The sequence below is a fragment of the Zingiber officinale genome, chromosome 2B, assembly GCF_018446385.1.
Source record: "Zingiber officinale cultivar Zhangliang chromosome 2B, Zo_v1.1, whole genome shotgun sequence".
NCBI lineage: Eukaryota > Viridiplantae > Streptophyta > Magnoliopsida > Zingiberales > Zingiberaceae > Zingiber > Zingiber officinale.
Genome location: NC_055989.1, coordinates 153,154,087 through 153,171,480, shown reverse-complemented (window position 1 = coordinate 153,171,480; position 17,394 = coordinate 153,154,087). Strand labels below are relative to the sequence as shown.

Sequence of the window (17,394 nt, the reverse complement as noted above, 5' to 3'; positions counted from 1 at the left end):
AGGTACTTTGTGAGAAAGACAGGTGAGAAAGAACGATCAACTATGTATATGTTTCTTGTTGAATGTTACAATGATATCTATGATGTTCAATCGTATAAGGGTACTTTGTGAGAAAGACAGGTCTACAATGGAGGTAATTGCTCACTTCTAGAGCCCTACTAATGATCATCTTCCTTGGCTAACTGTTCTTTCATCAAATTGTCACTCACAGGCTCCAGGTGCAAGAAATCTTGAAAGAAGAATTCTAGAAGTTAACAGAAAAAGGGTCAAAGTTGTTAAACTTGGTTCTAAGACTTCATTTCCCAATACTGAAATTCGTGGAACCTATGCCCCTCCTTTTCATGTAAGTTCTCTACAGCAAAGTTGACGGCACGTTTTAGCAATGCATGTGCAAACTCATTGATACGAGTCGAGTTTCTGGATTATTTACCCTACTAGAACTGATAATTGACTATATGTTAAACTAAGCAAATGATGAACACACTTCTGTTTATGGTTTACAATCTCATCATTCTTTTGCAGGTTGAGCTATACCGGAACGACCCGCACCGATTCAAGATTGTAGTAGACAGCGATAATGAAATGGATTTGATGGTGCAAACTAAACACTCGTGTGATATCATCGTCCTTGTGATAAGAGGCTTCGCCCAGCGATTCAACAGCTTATGAAGAATAGTTATGCGTAATTTGTGGATACTGACTTGATGTGCACAATATCTATTATCTTTTTATGTTGTAAGAAGAATATTTATGTGTTGGTTATATGGATATTGACTTAGTGTGTTTAGATACATCAGTGCATTTTTATTTGTGATTTTCTTAGTGAATTAATAATATTAACTTAATTTTATGATTTGTTTGGTGATAATATTGGGTTTTCACTATTTCGGAAATCAAATTTGTGTCGTTAAACAATACTGATATTACATCGGTTTTCCACTGCTACAAAACCGGTGTCCTTAACTAATATTACATCGATCGTATACCGCTGCCAAAACTGATGTTATTAGCATATAATATTACATCGGTTTTACACCCAATGTTGTTAAGTGATACTACACCGGTTTTAACCCGATGTCTAAAATGACAGACCTTTTACATCGCCTTCATAGACATCAGTCAAAAATGTAATAGACATCGGTGGAAAACCGATGTCTATGAGGGTTTTTGTTGTAGTGTAGTCATCGCTTCTTTAAATTCTCCAAACATACTTGGATTGCTTCCTGTGAAGATCAAGTCATCGACATATAGGCATATAATCAAAACATCTTTATCCTTACTCTGAATGTATAATGCATGTTCATAAGGACATTTAATGAAGCCTTTCTCTTGCAGGTGCTTGTCTATTCGGCTATTCCATGCCCTTGGTGCTTGCTTTAGCCCGTAGAGAACCTTCTTCAATTTTAGAACTCTGTCTACTTGTCCTTTAACTTCATAACCTGATGGTTACTGAATATATACTTCTTCTTCAAGAACTCCATTTAAAAAAATAGATTTTACATCCATTTGATGTATTTTCCACTTATTTTGAGCTGCTAAAGCAATGATTAGTCTGATAGTTTCTAATCGAGCAACAGGAGCGAATACCTCATCATAATCAATGCCAGATCTTTGACTGTAGCCTTTTGCCACCAATCTTGCTTTATATCTTTCAACTTCTCCTTTAGCATTCTTCTTTATTTTGTACACCCACTTCACACCAATCGCCTTATGTCCTTTAGGAAGTGCAGTTAACTCCCATGTGTCATTCTTTTATATCGCCTTGATTTCTTCATCCATCGCATCTTTCCACCTTTTGCTCTTTATAGCTTCTTGGAAATCTATAGGCTCGCAATCCGCAAAAAGACAAAATAGAGTAATATTATCTTGATTTTTAGTTACCTCATAAATGTCTCGTAAGCTTCTAAAGCGTGGTACTCTCTCACTTGAAGTTGATGCAGATGAATTTCCTTGAGTACTTGATGTTGGTGTTACTAGTGGAGTAGTAGGTTCCTCTCTTATTTGCTCCATCCTTGGTTGCTCCACCCTTAGTTGTTCCATATCTTCTTCTTCAAAGCACGGGAAGAAGTTGTAATCTTCATTTCGATATTCCCAATTTCATTCTTCTTCTTCATTAAATATGACATCTCGGTTGATGATTGTCTTCCCAGTATCTGGATTGTATAGCTTATACCCTTTTGAGTTAGTATCATAACCAATAAAAATAAACTTCTTACTTTTATCATCCAATTTGCTTCTTGATTGACCAGACACATGAACGTGGGCTATACTTCCAAAAACTTTTAGATGAGAAATCCCAGGCTTCCTTCCGCTCCACGCTTCTTGTGGTGTCTTGCCCCACACACTCCTTGTTGGTGATCGGTTGGATAAGTATACTGCACATGCAACCGCTTCTGCCCAAAGTTCCTTTGGTAGCCTCTTGCTTTTGAGAATGCTCCTTGTCATGTCAAGGATGGTTCGATTCTTTCTTTCTGCCACTCCATTTTGTTGAGGGGATCTTGGAACTGTCAAGGGTCGTCGTATTCCGTTGGCTTCACAAAATTCTTGAAACTCCTTTGAAGTAAATTCTCCTCCTCGATCAGAACGCATAGCTTTGACCTCGAGACCGCTCTCCTTTTCTATGGTAGCTTTAAATTTCTTGAATATGCCGAAGACCTCCGATTTTTGCTTCAAGAAGTATACCCAAGTTTTTCGAAAAAAATCATCTATGAAAAGAATGAAATAATTTCTCTTACCAAGTGAACTTGGCTTTATCAGACCGTAAACATCTGTATGTATAAGTTCAAGAGGCTTTTGAGCTCTTGAACTTGACTCCTTTGGAAAACCTCTTCTAAATTGCTTTCCATGTAGACATGCTTCACAAACTTGATCAGGATGTTTGATGCAAGGTAGTTCTCTCACCATCTCTTTCTTTGAAAGCAGTTCTAGTCCTCCGAAATTGAGATGTCCAAATCGAAGATGTCATAGCCAAGTGATGTCTTTGTAACAAGCTTTGAGACAATTGACAATATCATTTTGAATATTAAGTAAGAACATTCTATTTTTTGACATAGGCACCTTAGCAATTAAGCAACCAATATGATCTTTCAAGATGAGCATACCATCTTTTAGATGAATATCATATCCTTTTGTCAAAAGTTGTCCTAAGCTTAGGATGTTGCTCTTCATATTTGGCACAAAGAAAACATTTGAGATAAATTCATGTTTTCCATTCTTTAAACGGATGAGAATGTTACCTTTGCCTTTTACCTCAATCTTTGATTCATCTCCGAAGGATACATTACCACCAACCAATTCATCAAGCTCTATGAACATGTTTCTTTTGCCGCACATATGATTGCTTGCACCAGTGTCGAGATACCAAATTGTATCTTCTTCTCTTTCATTATCTTTATACGCTAGCAGTAGGGTGTCATCTTCTTCTTTTCTTTCTTCCATATAATTTGCTCTTTCATATACTTTATTCTTGGAAAATCTACATTCTTTTGCATAATGCCCAAATTTGTCACAATTGTAGCACTTAACTTGAGATTTATCGTACCTCGAGTTTGTGTACCCTCTTCCACGTCCTCTTGTTGAATGTTCTCCTCTTTCATTATTGTTGTTGGAAACCCATCCTTGCTCATTAGAACGGCCTCGTCCATATCCACGACCTCTTCCACGTTGACTTCTATTGTTACTGGAGCTTTCATCTTTCTTTGTCGGTTGAAGAGTCGTCTTTAGGAGTTGTTGAGTAATTTCTTCATTTATCTTCTTCTTTTCTTCATGGGCTTGTAATGAACCCAGGAGTTGCTCAATCGTCATGACTTGTAGATCCTTGGTCTCTTCGATGATGGTTGTAATGCTATCAAATTTTAAATCCAATGATCGAAGAATTTTCTCAATAATAGTTACTTCTTCTAGTTTCTCACCATTTCTCTTTAGTTGATTGGAAATGGTAGAGACTCTAGAAAAATAATCTGATACTAACTCACCTTCTTTCATACGAAGAGCATCAAATTGACTTCTTAATGTCTGAAGTCGTTCCTTTTTTACCTTTTCTTCTCCTTGATATGAGACTTGGAGCTTTTCCCATGCTTGCTTGGCTGAAGTAGCACTTGAAATCTTCTCAAAACCATCCTCATCTAAAGCTTGATAAATGAGGAAGAGAGCCTTCTTCTCTCTCTTTCTTAAATCTCTCAAACTGTCTTTGTCAGTTGGAGATAACGTCGAGTCATCACGAGGCTCAACGTAGCCTTTTTCTATAACTTCCCAAACATCATGAGCTCCAAGAAGCGTCTTCATCTTGATACTCCAATTGTCATAATTACTCGCTTTGAGTACTGGAACTTGGAAGGGAACCATACCTCCATTAGCTATGGCTCTGATACCACTTTGTTGGAAACAGAAATTATGGGAGAAGAAAAAAGAATTATAGAAGGAAAAATGTGGAAGAGGAGAAATAACTCTATGTGGAAGAGGAGTAGAAGAAAATAGAAAACTGAACTTGTTCATTCATGAAAAAGAAGTATATATTTATAGGCTTATTGGATAAGCACTAATATGAGATAATCATGATATATTTTTTTAAAAAAAAAAAAAATCTATCTCCACGAACTCTTATCAATTCATCAAGTTCTATCTCTATCCTATCTCTAGTCAAGACTTGCCACCTCACCATTCTATCTCCATAAAATTTTATCAACAACTTTTATCCAAAAATCAAGTTTAATTTCCAACAGAACATCAGTGGAAAACCGTATGTCTTCCTGAAGATTCACTCGTCATGTATAAAGCCTTCAAGCTGAGCTACGACAGTTTAGAGAATGATTCCATAAGAGAATGCCTCTTGTGCTGCGCTTTGTGGCCTGAAGATTATGAGATCAACACATTCGATCAGTTGATACCGTGTTGGATAGGTTGCAGCATAATCCATGAATTTAATGTGATCAATGAAGCTTTCGCCAAAGGATGCTCTCATTTGGAATCTCTCATGGCAGCATCCTTGCTAGAGGAATGTATTCCAAAGGGCAGACCTCTTCATTGGTACGGCCCGTGTGTAAAGATGAACGATGTCATCCGAGACATGGCACTGTTGATGGTTTCTGGGTTGGAGGGGAACAAAAGAAAATGGATTGTAAAAGCAGGAATCGGGTTGAGTGATTTGCCTAGACAAGAAGAATGGCAAGAAGCAGAGCGAGCATCATTCATGATGAATAAGATCACTTCTTTACCAGAGTATGAAGCTAATTTCACTTCTTCAAAACTTTCTATGTTGATTCTTTGTCAGAACGAAGGCTTGAAAATAATTCCTTCGAGTTTGTTCGCAAGTATACCTCGCTTAACTTACTTGGATCTCAATAGATGTCGTATAAGAGAGCTTTCTATGGAGATTTGTAGCTTAAATGAGCTTCAATATTTAGACTTGTCCTCCAATCTTATTACAAGTCTGCCGGCCGAGTTTGGTTGTCTCAGTAAATTAGAGTACTTGTTTCTAAAAAATAATAAAATTATGACGGTACCCTATGGGACGATATCCAATTTATCAATGCTCAAGTGGCTGGATGCAACTACTGAGTGGTGGTGGGATGAGCTGAAATGTTTCAAAGGACGCCACCAATTGAGTGTGAGAATTTACATTAAGGCTACGACAGATAACATTGAGCAACTTAACATGTTACCAAATGTCTCTGTATGGGAACTTCATTTGGATGGAAAGAATATTTCAGAACTTCCAAACTATGATCTGGGCACTCCACAATGGGGTTGTAGGGTAAGTGACAATCTTGAGTCTCTGAACATTAGAAGTATCAGATTAGATAGATTAGTGTTGGCTACTGGCATGGATGGTGAATCAAGTTTTGGATGTTTAAAGAAACTCAATTTTTTTGCCTTAGAAATATTGGAAGAGATTTCATTGAATAGAGTTCTGACTCTACAACCTTCGTGAAATATATATTTATGAGTGCCCTATGTTGAAGGATGTTTCTTAGGTTCTACAATTGTCATGCCTTGATATCCTAACCATATTATATTGTGGAAAAATGAAGGAACTAATAACTGACGTAGGGAACTCCAACTCCAGCTCTAGCATCCAGAAGTTGACATTGAACAACATGCCGAACCTCAATCGCATTGCAAACCAACCGCTTCATTTTCCCTACTTGGAATATATAAAAGTGCACGAGTGCCCAATGTTCAAAAAATTACCATTTGGGGTTGAAATGTTGAAGAACAAAAATTTCAAAACGATCATAGGTAAACAAGATTGGTAGAACAATTTGGATTGGGATGACGAGAGCATCAAGGATTCACTCACCCCTTATTTTAGGTAAAACTTCATTTACCATCTATTATTCTGTCTTTATTTGAAGTGAATCAACGTGTAGAAATGATTTAGTATTTTATGAAATAGGTCAAATTAAATAATTTAAGATGCATGCCTTGATTTGATAATATTAAGGGCAATTTTGTGAATTCGTTTTAGAAAATAAATGGCTTTTTGATAGCTATGAAAATTAAGTGTTCTCTTAGCTATTTTGGTAAATCGAAGTTAAAACTAGTTCTTTTTCTTGAGAAACAACTAATTTCAATTTCGCCATATTTCCCAAATAACCATGGCCTTGATCTGCAATATAAAAAATAATGGGCTACTCCATTCCATTGAGTCAATGCTTTTCATGTCAAATTAAATATTCCGATAAAACAACAAAGGCAAATACCATTGTCAATATTATTCTATACAGATGAACATTATTATGAGTTTTAAGACTTGACAATATTATATCTTACTCTTAATTATTACTTTTAACAAAAAAGTTTGATCTTTGTAGGTCTTGGGGATCAATTTCGAAATGAAGCTAAGCATCGGCCTTTTGATCAAGGAGACTATAGGGCATTTACTGTGTTGATTTGGTTGGACATGTATCTAAATGAGATGTTGCCCCAATTGATTGGACATCTCTTTAGTGTTTTAAAATTTGATATCGATATTATCTTCTTGAATTTATATTATCATGAAATATTTTCATTTCATATACTGTTATAGTTTTAATTTTATTTGATAGCATCATGTGTTCATATTAATTAGATGCATGTTGGCCCGTAAATGATGTGGTTTGATTTATTATTTAATATTAATGTTAATAAACATTATTCTATGTTGATTCTCATTTCTCCATGAGAATAAAAACTTGAAAAGAATTCCTCCGAGTTTGTTCCAAGCATGCTAGTTTAACATACTTGAATCTCAATGGATCTGTTATAACAGATCTTCTCATGGAGATTGATAGCTTAACTGAGCAAAGTACACCGCTGGAGTCTTCTATCTTCCACATCTCTTTTTCGTTGGCATATCTTCTCCTTTGGGCACGAAATTAACTGATTTGAACCTAACTAGATTACTGAAAAAAAATTTAAGTGTTTAAATCCTTCCTAATCACAGGAAAATCGTTTTTCCTTTCTGACAAAACCTGTCTTTGTTGGTGCAATTTAAATCCAGTGATTCCAGCTGAGAATTGCTCTCTAGCAGCTTACCGGTGGCAATACCTTTGATGGGAAAACGATCCTCTGGCTTTCCAAATTCCACCCTCAGGCGACACTACTCGAATCCGAGAAATTAACTGGATCCTATACGAGTGGTTCCACATGACAAAGATTGTGATAACTGATTCTGACAACTATTAACGTTTGATAACTGAATTAGAATACAAATGATGCAATGACTGTGATACACGAGTGCTTCTTGCCATTGTCAATGTTTAGATTCATATATAAGATTGTGAAGCGGGACGACGAAACAAACCGACAAAAGCCCATAATTTATGACTCGGGGGACCACGGGATGATCTATCAACCAAATCGAAGCTTGTTATCAAAGCTTGTTTTGGCTCCGAATATTTTTATCCTTTTTTGTTATTTTTTTTTTCAAGTTTAGAATTTAGACGTATTTTTATCTTTCACATAATTAAGGTTTGAAGTCTATATAAATTTCTTGTTTAGTTGTTTTGAAAAGTTTTTGATTAATAAGAATTTGTTGTCACGTCGTTTCTAATAGAGATAAAAGATAATTACCTAGATTGACAGGATCAAATTACTAAGTCAAATCAAATTAAGTATTAGGGTTATTCTAATAATTCAGTTATAATTATTAGAATAATTCTTAGAATAATTTTTAGAATTATTCTATTATTTGTTAATTGGTTAATTGACCGAGTACTTGTTTAAACCCTATATATTATATTGTTCTTAGGACAAATTTCAATGAACAAGATTTATTATTACTCTCACCTCTTCCTATTATTACTTTATCATGGTATCAGAGCCAACATCTTATCCCACCTATTATTTTCTAAAATAAACCTCTATTTCTCCACCTCCCTCTCTGCGTTGCCTTTTGCGAGATCTTCCTCGCCCAGCAATATATGCATGTGTTTCTCTTCTTTTGTCCTTGGAATAATTCTCTTCTTTGCTGCTGCTCCTGAAGATCTCAATAGCTGTGGATTTTTCCTTCTTCTGCCGCTGCATAAGAAGATCCGCAGGAAATTGTGGTGACACAAAATCCCTGCCCACGCCAAGGAGTTCTCCAACATCATCTCCGGCCCAGGTGCCGAAAAGAAGTTGCCGATCCCTAGAGTTGCTGACGATCAAAGAGGATAAGTCATTTAATCTTTTTTGAGAGCACCTCTCTCCACCATCCACCATCCCAGATAAGCTATCATTACATAACTCACTATTTTATAATGTCAAAACTTTCATCTCCATCATCTACCATAGAAACAAACCTTGGAACACAACTCTCTTCATTACCCCTAAATGTCGTGTCTTATTGACCCATCAAACTCACCAATGATAATTATATGCTTTGGAAGATGCAATTTATTTCGCTACTTCGTGTTCATGATTTACTTAGAATTGTTGATGGTACCTCTCTTAAACCGCAAGAGGATGATTCAAGCTATACTATATGGAGTAAGAAGGATCAACTAATTATGACATGACTAATTTCAACGATTAGTGAGCCTATACTTCCTGCAATTGTAGGGCTTGTTAGTTCTCGTCAAATATGGGAAGCTCTTGCTCGAACCTTTGCTTCACACTCTCAAGCATGTGTTCTTCAACATCGCATGCAGTTACAGTCGGTGCACCGAGGAGACAAGTCCATCAATGAATATATGCAATTAATCAGAACTATTGTCAATAATTTAGCTGTGATTGGCCATCCGATTTTAGATTCAGATTTACTAATACATGTTCTTGCAGGATTGGGGCCTCAATATGATAGTTTTATTCCTAGCATAACTACTCGCATCGATCAAGTGTCACTTGATACCCTTCATGGCTTGCTCTCTTCGCATGAGATACTTCTACAATTACAATCTCAAAGGGTTTCAGATTCTCTTGTTCTTTCGGCACACAAGACTGATAGTACCATCCATCAAGGAAATCAAGGTGGTCGAGGACGAGGACAAGGCCGAGGACAAGGTCGAGGGCAAGGTCGAGGACGAGGTCAAGGACGAGGACGTTGTTAGATTTGTTTCAAGATTGGTCACTTTGCTCATCAATGTTATAAAAGATATGATCGAAATTTTAATGGAGGTTTTGCATCCACACCTCAAGCATCAACCTCAACTCCATCATATCACCCAGGGGCATTTTCTCTTGCAAACAATCCTTATATACCTACGACAAATTCTTCAGTCTCAGGATGACATCCAGATTCTGGAGCAACTCATCACGTTACATCAGATTATGACATTCTTGCAGAGGCCTCCTCCTATCATGGTCCTGACACTGTAGAAGTAGGCAACGGTTCAGGTTTGCAAATTGCTCACCTTGGAAACACATTTTTCCATTCATCTGGTCGACTCTTTTCCATGCGCAATACACTTCATGTTCCTTCTATCACTAAAAATTTACTCTCAATTCGTCAATTTGCTCTTGATAATAATGTGTTTTTTGAATTTCATCCTCACTATTGTCTTGTGAAGGATCCCACAACCAAAACCACCCTGTTCAGAGGAGAAATTAAAGATGGTCTCTACTATCTTCAACCTACATCCGCCAAAGCTCTAGTTGGAGAACGCACAAATAAAACCTCCTGGCATGCACGACTTGGTCATCCATCTCTACGTCTTGTTCAAGGAATCATTAATCGATTTGGCTTACCGACATCTTTATCATCCTCATCTCATTCTTGTGAAGCATGTTTGAAACAAAAAATCATAAATTGCCCTTTGTTTCTTCTTCTCATATGTCTAATTTTCCTTTAGAACTTATCCACTCTGATATTTGGGGCCCTGCTCCTATTTTGTCAAATCAAGGTTTCCTCTATTATGTAATTTTTATTGATGACTTCAGCAAGTTTACTTGGGTATTTTTCATGAAACGGAAATCTGATCTTTTTGATATCTTTTGTCAATTCCAAAAACACGTAGAACGTTTCTTTGACCGAAAAATACTCTCTCTCCACTCTGATTGGGGTGGAGAATATCAAACGCTTAATCGTCATCTGGGCTCTTTGGGCATTCTTCATCGAGTCTCATGTCCTCACACTCCCGAACAAAATGGCTCTGCAGAAAGGAAATATCGTCATATAATCGAAACTGCCTTAGCTCTTCTCAATCATGCATCAGTTGCACTCAAATTTTGGGATGACGCAGTTCAAATTGCTGTTTATCTTATTAATCGTCTCCCTACTCCATTGCTTCACCATAAAAGCCCCTTGGAAAAACTCCACAATCAGTCTCCTAATTATACCTTCTTACGTATTTTCGGTTGTGCCTGTTATCCATGGCTACGACCTTATTCTAAACATAAACTTAATCCTCGTTCTCAACAGTGTGTTTTCCTTGGTTATAGTAATTTGCACCATGGGTATCGTTGCCTACATATACCGACAGGGCATATATATATATATCTCAGCATGTTATTTTTGATGAATCTCTATTTCCTTTTACAGCCACAACAACAACTCTATCCTCAAGCAGTGGTACTTTCTTACCCCCACCTGATATCCCATCTGAATTACCACAGGTTGCTCATCCAATTAGACCCACTGGAAATGCAAGAAGAGATGGCATCCTGGATTCTGCTCCAGAATTCTCTACAAATTCTCCAAGATCACCAGAATTGACCCAAGTGGCTACTCCATTAAGAGCAGGGCATATTGATGAGAGGAATAATATTGTGGAACCTATTCCGTGTCCAATCTTAGAAGCCTCGCCAGCTATGGATAAATAGCTCTCTAACTCTGGATCGTCAAATAATACAGGTCCGTCATCGAAATCGCCATGTCAGTTTCCTTCCTCCTCCTCGTGAACAAGTGATTCGAATGATGGTCCTCCTCGTCGCATGCTTCCCTTAAGTGACATATATGCACGATGCCCTCAAATAACAACTCAACATCCCCTTCCTCGAGCTCTATTGGTTTCTTCAAAGTCTATTGAACCAACTTGTTTTACACAGGCAAACAAGGATCCAAATTGGCGTAATGCAATGGCTATAGAATTTGATGCACTTCTTCGTAATGGAACATGGGACCTAGTTCCGCGTACTCCCTCCATGAATGCGGTGGGCTCTAAATGGGTATTTCGTCTTAAGCATCGAGCTGATGGTTCTCTTGAACGACACAAAGCTCGACTCGTAGCCAAAGGATTTAGTCAACAACCAGGTATTGACTTCAATGACATTTTTAGCCCAGTCATCAAAATTACATCTGTCAGACTATTGTTATCAATAGCTGTTAGTTCTAATTGGCCCGTACGACAATTAGACATTTCAAATGTGTTTCTCCATGGTCATTTTGAGGAAACTATTTTTATGGAGCAACCACCTGGGTTCATTCATCCACAATTTTCATCTCATGTTTGTCAACTCAAGAAATCATTATACGGTCTTAGACAAGCTCCTCGTGCATGGTTTCATCGATTATCTAATTGGTTACAAACTCAAGGATTTTCTGGATCAAAGACTGACTCGTCTTTATTTTACAAAAATAATGATGGATTTATGATATTTTTTCTTATTTATGTGGATGACATTCTGATAACCGGTAATGATCACAAGGGTATCACAACTTTATTAAGTCTTCTCAATCAAGAATTTCCTACTCGAGATTTGGGCATTGCTCGATTTTTTCTTGGCATTGAGCTTATTCCACATGAGGATGGATATCTTCTCTCTCAGAGCAAATACATTACTGGACTTCTTCAAAGAGCTAAAATGGATGGGGCACGTCCGGTCTCTACACCAATTGCTGTAAACAACTCTCTATCTTCATCTTCTCCTGCTCTGTCTGATCCACAGATTTATCGAAGCATTGTTGGAGCCTTACAATATGTCACTATCACACGACCTGATATTACTTTTGCAGTAAATCGTGCCTGTCAATTCATGCATGCTCCGACTGAACAAAATTGGGATAATGTAAAAAGAATACTTCGCTATCTCAAAGGTTCTATTCTACATGGTCTTCTTCTATATCGCCAATCGTCTCGAGATTTACATGCTTATAGTGATGCGGATTGGGCTAGTTCTCCTGAAGATAGACGCTCTACTAGTGGATATGCGATATTTCTTGGACGAAATCTTATCTCATGGAATTCGAAAAGCAACCTATGGTATCTCGTTCAAGCACTGAGGTAGAATATAAAGCTATAGCAAATACAACGTCTGAGATTATTTGGCTTCAATCACTTCTTTCTGAACTTCATCTTGCATCAAATATTGCACCAAAAATTTGGTGCGATAATATTGGAGCAACATATCTCTCAGTAAATCCGGTCTTCCATGCTCGTACAAAACATGTAGAAATTGACTTTCATTTTGTTCGTGAACGTGTGGCAACTCAACAGTTATCTGTTTCTTATATCTCTGCTGAAGATCAAATCACTGATATATTTACTAAGCCATTATCCAGACATCGTTTCAACAAGTTAGCAAGCAAACTCAACGTTAAAGATCTCCCGTTAAGTTTGTCGGGGGGTAATAGAGATAAAAGATAATTACCTAGATTGACCGGATCAAATTACCAAGTCAAATCAAATTAAGTATTAGGGTTATTCTAATAATTCAGTTATAATTATTAGAATAATTCTCAGAATAATTTTTAGAATTATTCTATTATTTGTTAATTGGTTAATTGACCGAGTACTTGTTTAAACCTTATATATTGTATTGTTCTTAGGACAAATTTCAATGAACAAGATTTATTATTACTCTTACCTCTTCCTATTATTACTTTATCAGTTTCTTCTTAAAAGTTGAGTTTGATTGTTTATCTTCTGACATTCTGCAGAATCAATAGGATTTAGAATATCGCTTCTAACATTAGTGCATGAATCAATAGAACCAATAATTATCCGCTGTATCAGTTGGTATCAGAGCTGAGTTGATCTTATGAAACCATGTCACCTAGAAGATAACAACGCGTCGACTACACCTTTGATCGTGATATGGAGCAATGCTTTCGAAAGATGAATGTCAATCGGTTTGATTAGTTTATGGAGAGGATGGAGGTGATGTTTAAAAACTAAAATAGAAGAAATCTGATTCAACGCAATAGCTATCACGGGATAACCTCGGATGTGAAGGACGTTTATGAGGAGGACACCGAAAGTAGTGGCAAGGAAGATGATGAATCCAATGATGAAAGCCGAGAGGGGCAGTAGATTAGAGCTTTTGTAGGGCTCGATCCAACCCTCGACGACGATGATGAGAGAGACAACGACAAGATCGAAATTGTCAGTGATCCAGTTTATGATGATAATGAGGTGGATATTGACAATGATGACAATGGTGAAGATATATTTGTTTCTGCTGCCCATGCTATTGGTTATTTGCCTGTAGATGGCCCTTGGGGCAGTGCGCGCGGTGGTTGAGACATGGAGTGTTGTCACATGAGGTCTTGGGGTCGAAACTCGGCGCGTCCGAGCATGTCCTCCCCTATGTCTTGGCCACTTGCGTTAATGGCTAGCAGTCACTCGTGATTTACCTCCTCCGTGTTGGCCTAGGTATGAATTGGCGGGGTGCTAGGGCAAGCAAATCACCTTTTGTCACATCACATTCTTTACATCCGGTAAAATTGAAGTTGAAACCTCCATATATCTCAACAAAAACCAGGTAGGACGTTCTATTTCTTATAACGAACATCGACCAAGAAGACCTCCCCCAGATTTACCGTTTTGACTTCTTCATGGACGAATTGTCTACACTGGCATGCCATTGGTGCCAGTTGTTACAGAGATCATGATTGCTCAAATGCTTTACTTGCAATGGATAGATGCAAAAGAACCTATTTTTATCTACATTAATTCGACTGGAACAATACGCGATGATGGCGAAACTGCAGCATTGGAAATAGAAAGTTTTGTTATTTATGATGCTATGAAGCATATAAAGAATGAGATTGAGACAGTAGCTGTTGGAGCTGCAATAGGTCATGCCTCTCTAATTCTTGCCGAAGAGACAAATGGTAGACGATTTGCAATGGCCCATGCTCAAACTATTGATCTAACAACCTCGTCTTCCATCTACCGGCCAAACGCAAGCAAGCGATGAGCATGAGGAATTGTTGGTACTTGGTACGTACAATTGATTTCTTTCCATGGTGATTCTTCTCACGATGATGCGGCCTACAATTCAATGATAAATTTTCTCTTTCCTAGGAAGAATGATACGGACGACAGGACAAGCTAAAAAGTCCAAAATTTATGACTCGGGATGAATCACATGGGAGTCTATCAACCAAATCGAAACACATGTTTTCGAACATTATTTAGGCTCCAAATATTTTTATCCTATTATTATTTTTCAAGTCTAGAGTTTAGGGTATTTTTTTGTCTTTCACAAAGCTTAGAGTTTGTGTTGGAAATTTTACATTGGAAATATATGAAAAAAATTATGAATTTAAAAGATATGGTATGAAGTCTTTTAGGTAGAGTCCAAAAATAAATTCATAAGGGTTACATCAAAGTGGATAATATCATACCATTACGAAGATATGTGAATTCTTTTGGTCATAACAAATGGTATCAAAGGCATGGTCTAAACCAGATACTATGTGGGTGGACTTTAACAGAGAGGGTCCGGAGTTGGTCAAAAGTGACTAGATGTTTGAGGAGAGACTTGGAGCAGCTCTCAGGGCGTAGCGCAGACGGTGAGTGCATGACATCTCTGACATAATGGCCAAACTTAAGATTTACTCCACCATGAGCATAATGTCTGTGTACCTATATTTACGTCCCTCCATATCTGTGAGGTTGGCATTATGGGACCATTAAGGTAACAGATTTACTTTTTTGAGGGAAGAGCCGGTGGTGCAAGTCAAGAGTGACATAATACTTACGGTGAGACCCGGAGTAGGTCAAGGATGATTGGTTGCTTGAGGAGAGGTCTGAACAATGAGAATAATGATGGATCTTTGTTTAAGGGAAAAATTATTGGAAATAGAAAAAATCATGAGTTTAAAAGATAAAGATATATCCATCGGTATGAGATTTTTTGGATAGAGTTCAAGATAAATACATGAGAGTTTAGGCTTAAAGTGAATAATATCATATTATTATAGAGATATGGGAATTCTTTTAGTTTTAATAGTAGCGTTCTATTTAGTTGTTTTGAAAAGTTGTTGATTAATAAGAATTTGCAATTGTACTGATTCTTCCCAAATATCGAATTTGGTATCTCTTAGCATTCTGCATAATTAACATGGTTTAAAAATTGCTTTTGATATATATACATGAATCAATAGAACCAATAATTATATGTGACATCAGATGGTTTATTTTTTTATTCTATTTCTATCCTTATATTTTTCAATGGTAATTTAAATTTACTTATATTATCCGAGATATTATCTGTGTTATTTCTGTTTGTTTTAAAACGTTTTTATTTAAAATTGTGCAAAAAAAAATATGCGAGTTTTACCTGTGCAAGGGTAGAACATCTTAATTTTTCTTTGTTCATGTCAAGATGAAGTCCCTTCAGTAAAATTTTTAATGATTGTAGTTTTAACCAATCACAAGTTTAGTAAAAGTAATTATCATATTCTATTACTATTTGATCTGTCAAATTTAGACAACTCTTCTTCGAATTTTTATGCTCTTAAAGGGATAAAGCTATCTCTATACATACAATAACAGAATTGTATTTCAAGTTTAGAAATATATGATCAAAAAGAAATTTAAAATGTTTAAATCTACTAAACTACCCTAAGAACTAAAACCTCATCCGATCCAATTCAAAAAATTTAAGCTCAAGAAATTTTTAATAAATTCTTTGAAATATTTGTACGTAAGGCAATGAAATCAAATCGGATAAATTAGGCCAGATTCATGCTCACCCCTATTATAAAAAGGAAAATTTTGAAATACAATAAATGATAGGATTGACATAGGAGGAGTTGTCGGATCATAATTTTTTATTTTGGTATCAAAATAAGGTATAATTTTTTTTCAATCAAAGTTTATTCAGAGACCTATATTTATTATCGGACGAAACTTATAACCGGCCAATTTTTGGATTCGAAAAATAACATTTATGATTTTTTTTCGGAGACTCCGGATGTTTATTTTATTATTTTTGATAATTTATACCTGTTAGTTAAATATTCATTTAGTTGTTTTGGGATTTATCTATTGAATAAAACTTATTTTTTAATGAAAACTAGAAAAAGTTTCTAGTTTTCTTATCTTAATTTCTTTATAATTCCTCTCAAGTTCTCTGGATAATTATTATTTTATTCGACGCAATAAGTATGTACTTTTATTCACTCTTGTCACTTTTATGATTTTAATTAATTAATTTAATCGATTGATTAATTAAACATGATATGATTGTCTGAATGTGGATGCAATAGACAGACATTTATTTATCTAATATTCAGAAAATCAAATTTAAATGACTAATTCTGATTTTTGAGCTAGTTTTATCTATCTATGTTTAAAAGTTCGTTTTTTTTATTGTTTCTTCGTTGATAAACGGACAGAAATACGTCCTCTTATTCACTCTCATAGCTTTTATTCTTTTAATTAATTAATTTGGAATTGGTTGATTAATTAATTTAGCTGACGTCGTGTAAACGGAGAGGAGATCCTTTAGATCATCTTTTACAATTTAGGAAATGATTTTTTTCGTATTTATTGATGGAATGAATAGTCTCCATTTGAAAAAAATAGATGAGGACCATCTATCTCTATCAATAAATGTAAAAGGATCATAAATCATAAAAAAAAAAAATAATCCAAAGAATCCGTGCTCGTGTAAGGGGAGTAGATTAAGTGATGTTATGAAATTAGTTGTCATATTTAAAGCGAACCTAGACTGTAAACTGATAGGATGTTTTTTAAAAAAAAACATCTGGAGGCATCCAAATTCTTGCCGGCCCTATTAATCTGGAGTTGAACGGTCGCAAGT

The 17,394-nt window shown here is 36.1% G+C and overlaps 2 protein-coding genes and 1 long non-coding RNA gene across 3 annotated transcripts; all 3 read left to right on the top strand.

Annotated features, from left to right (window-relative positions):
- Positions 1 to 219: 219 nt before the first annotated feature.
- Positions 220 to 559, top strand: LOC122049686. The gene is made up of 2 exons (XR_006131013.1): positions 220 to 343; positions 523 to 559. It is a non-coding gene; the product is annotated as an uncharacterized LOC122049686 (long non-coding RNA).
- A 4,206-nt stretch (positions 560 to 4,765) lies between these two features.
- On the top strand, positions 4,766 to 5,929 carry LOC122048888 (disease resistance protein RPS2-like). Its single transcript, XM_042610403.1, has one exon. It carries the CDS (start codon positions 4,766 to 4,768, stop codon positions 5,927 to 5,929), a length of 1,164 nt encoding a protein of 387 aa, XP_042466337.1.
- Positions 5,930 to 14,196: 8,267 nt separating this feature from the next.
- Positions 14,197 to 14,538, top strand: LOC122048886 (ATP-dependent Clp protease proteolytic subunit-related protein 3, chloroplastic-like). The gene has a single exon (XM_042610402.1). It carries the CDS (start codon positions 14,197 to 14,199, stop codon positions 14,536 to 14,538), a length of 342 nt encoding a protein of 113 aa, XP_042466336.1.
- The last annotated feature ends 2,856 nt before the right edge of the window (positions 14,539 to 17,394 follow it).

Bases quoted from the DNA above. Each gene is read 5' to 3' on its own strand.
- LOC122048886 (XM_042610402.1), top strand. From the start codon at position 14,197: ATGCCATTGGTGCCAGTTGTTACAGAGATCATGATTGCTCAAATGCTT.
- LOC122048888 (XM_042610403.1), top strand. From the start codon at position 4,766: ATGTATAAAGCCTTCAAGCTGAGCTACGACAGTTTAGAGAATGATTCC.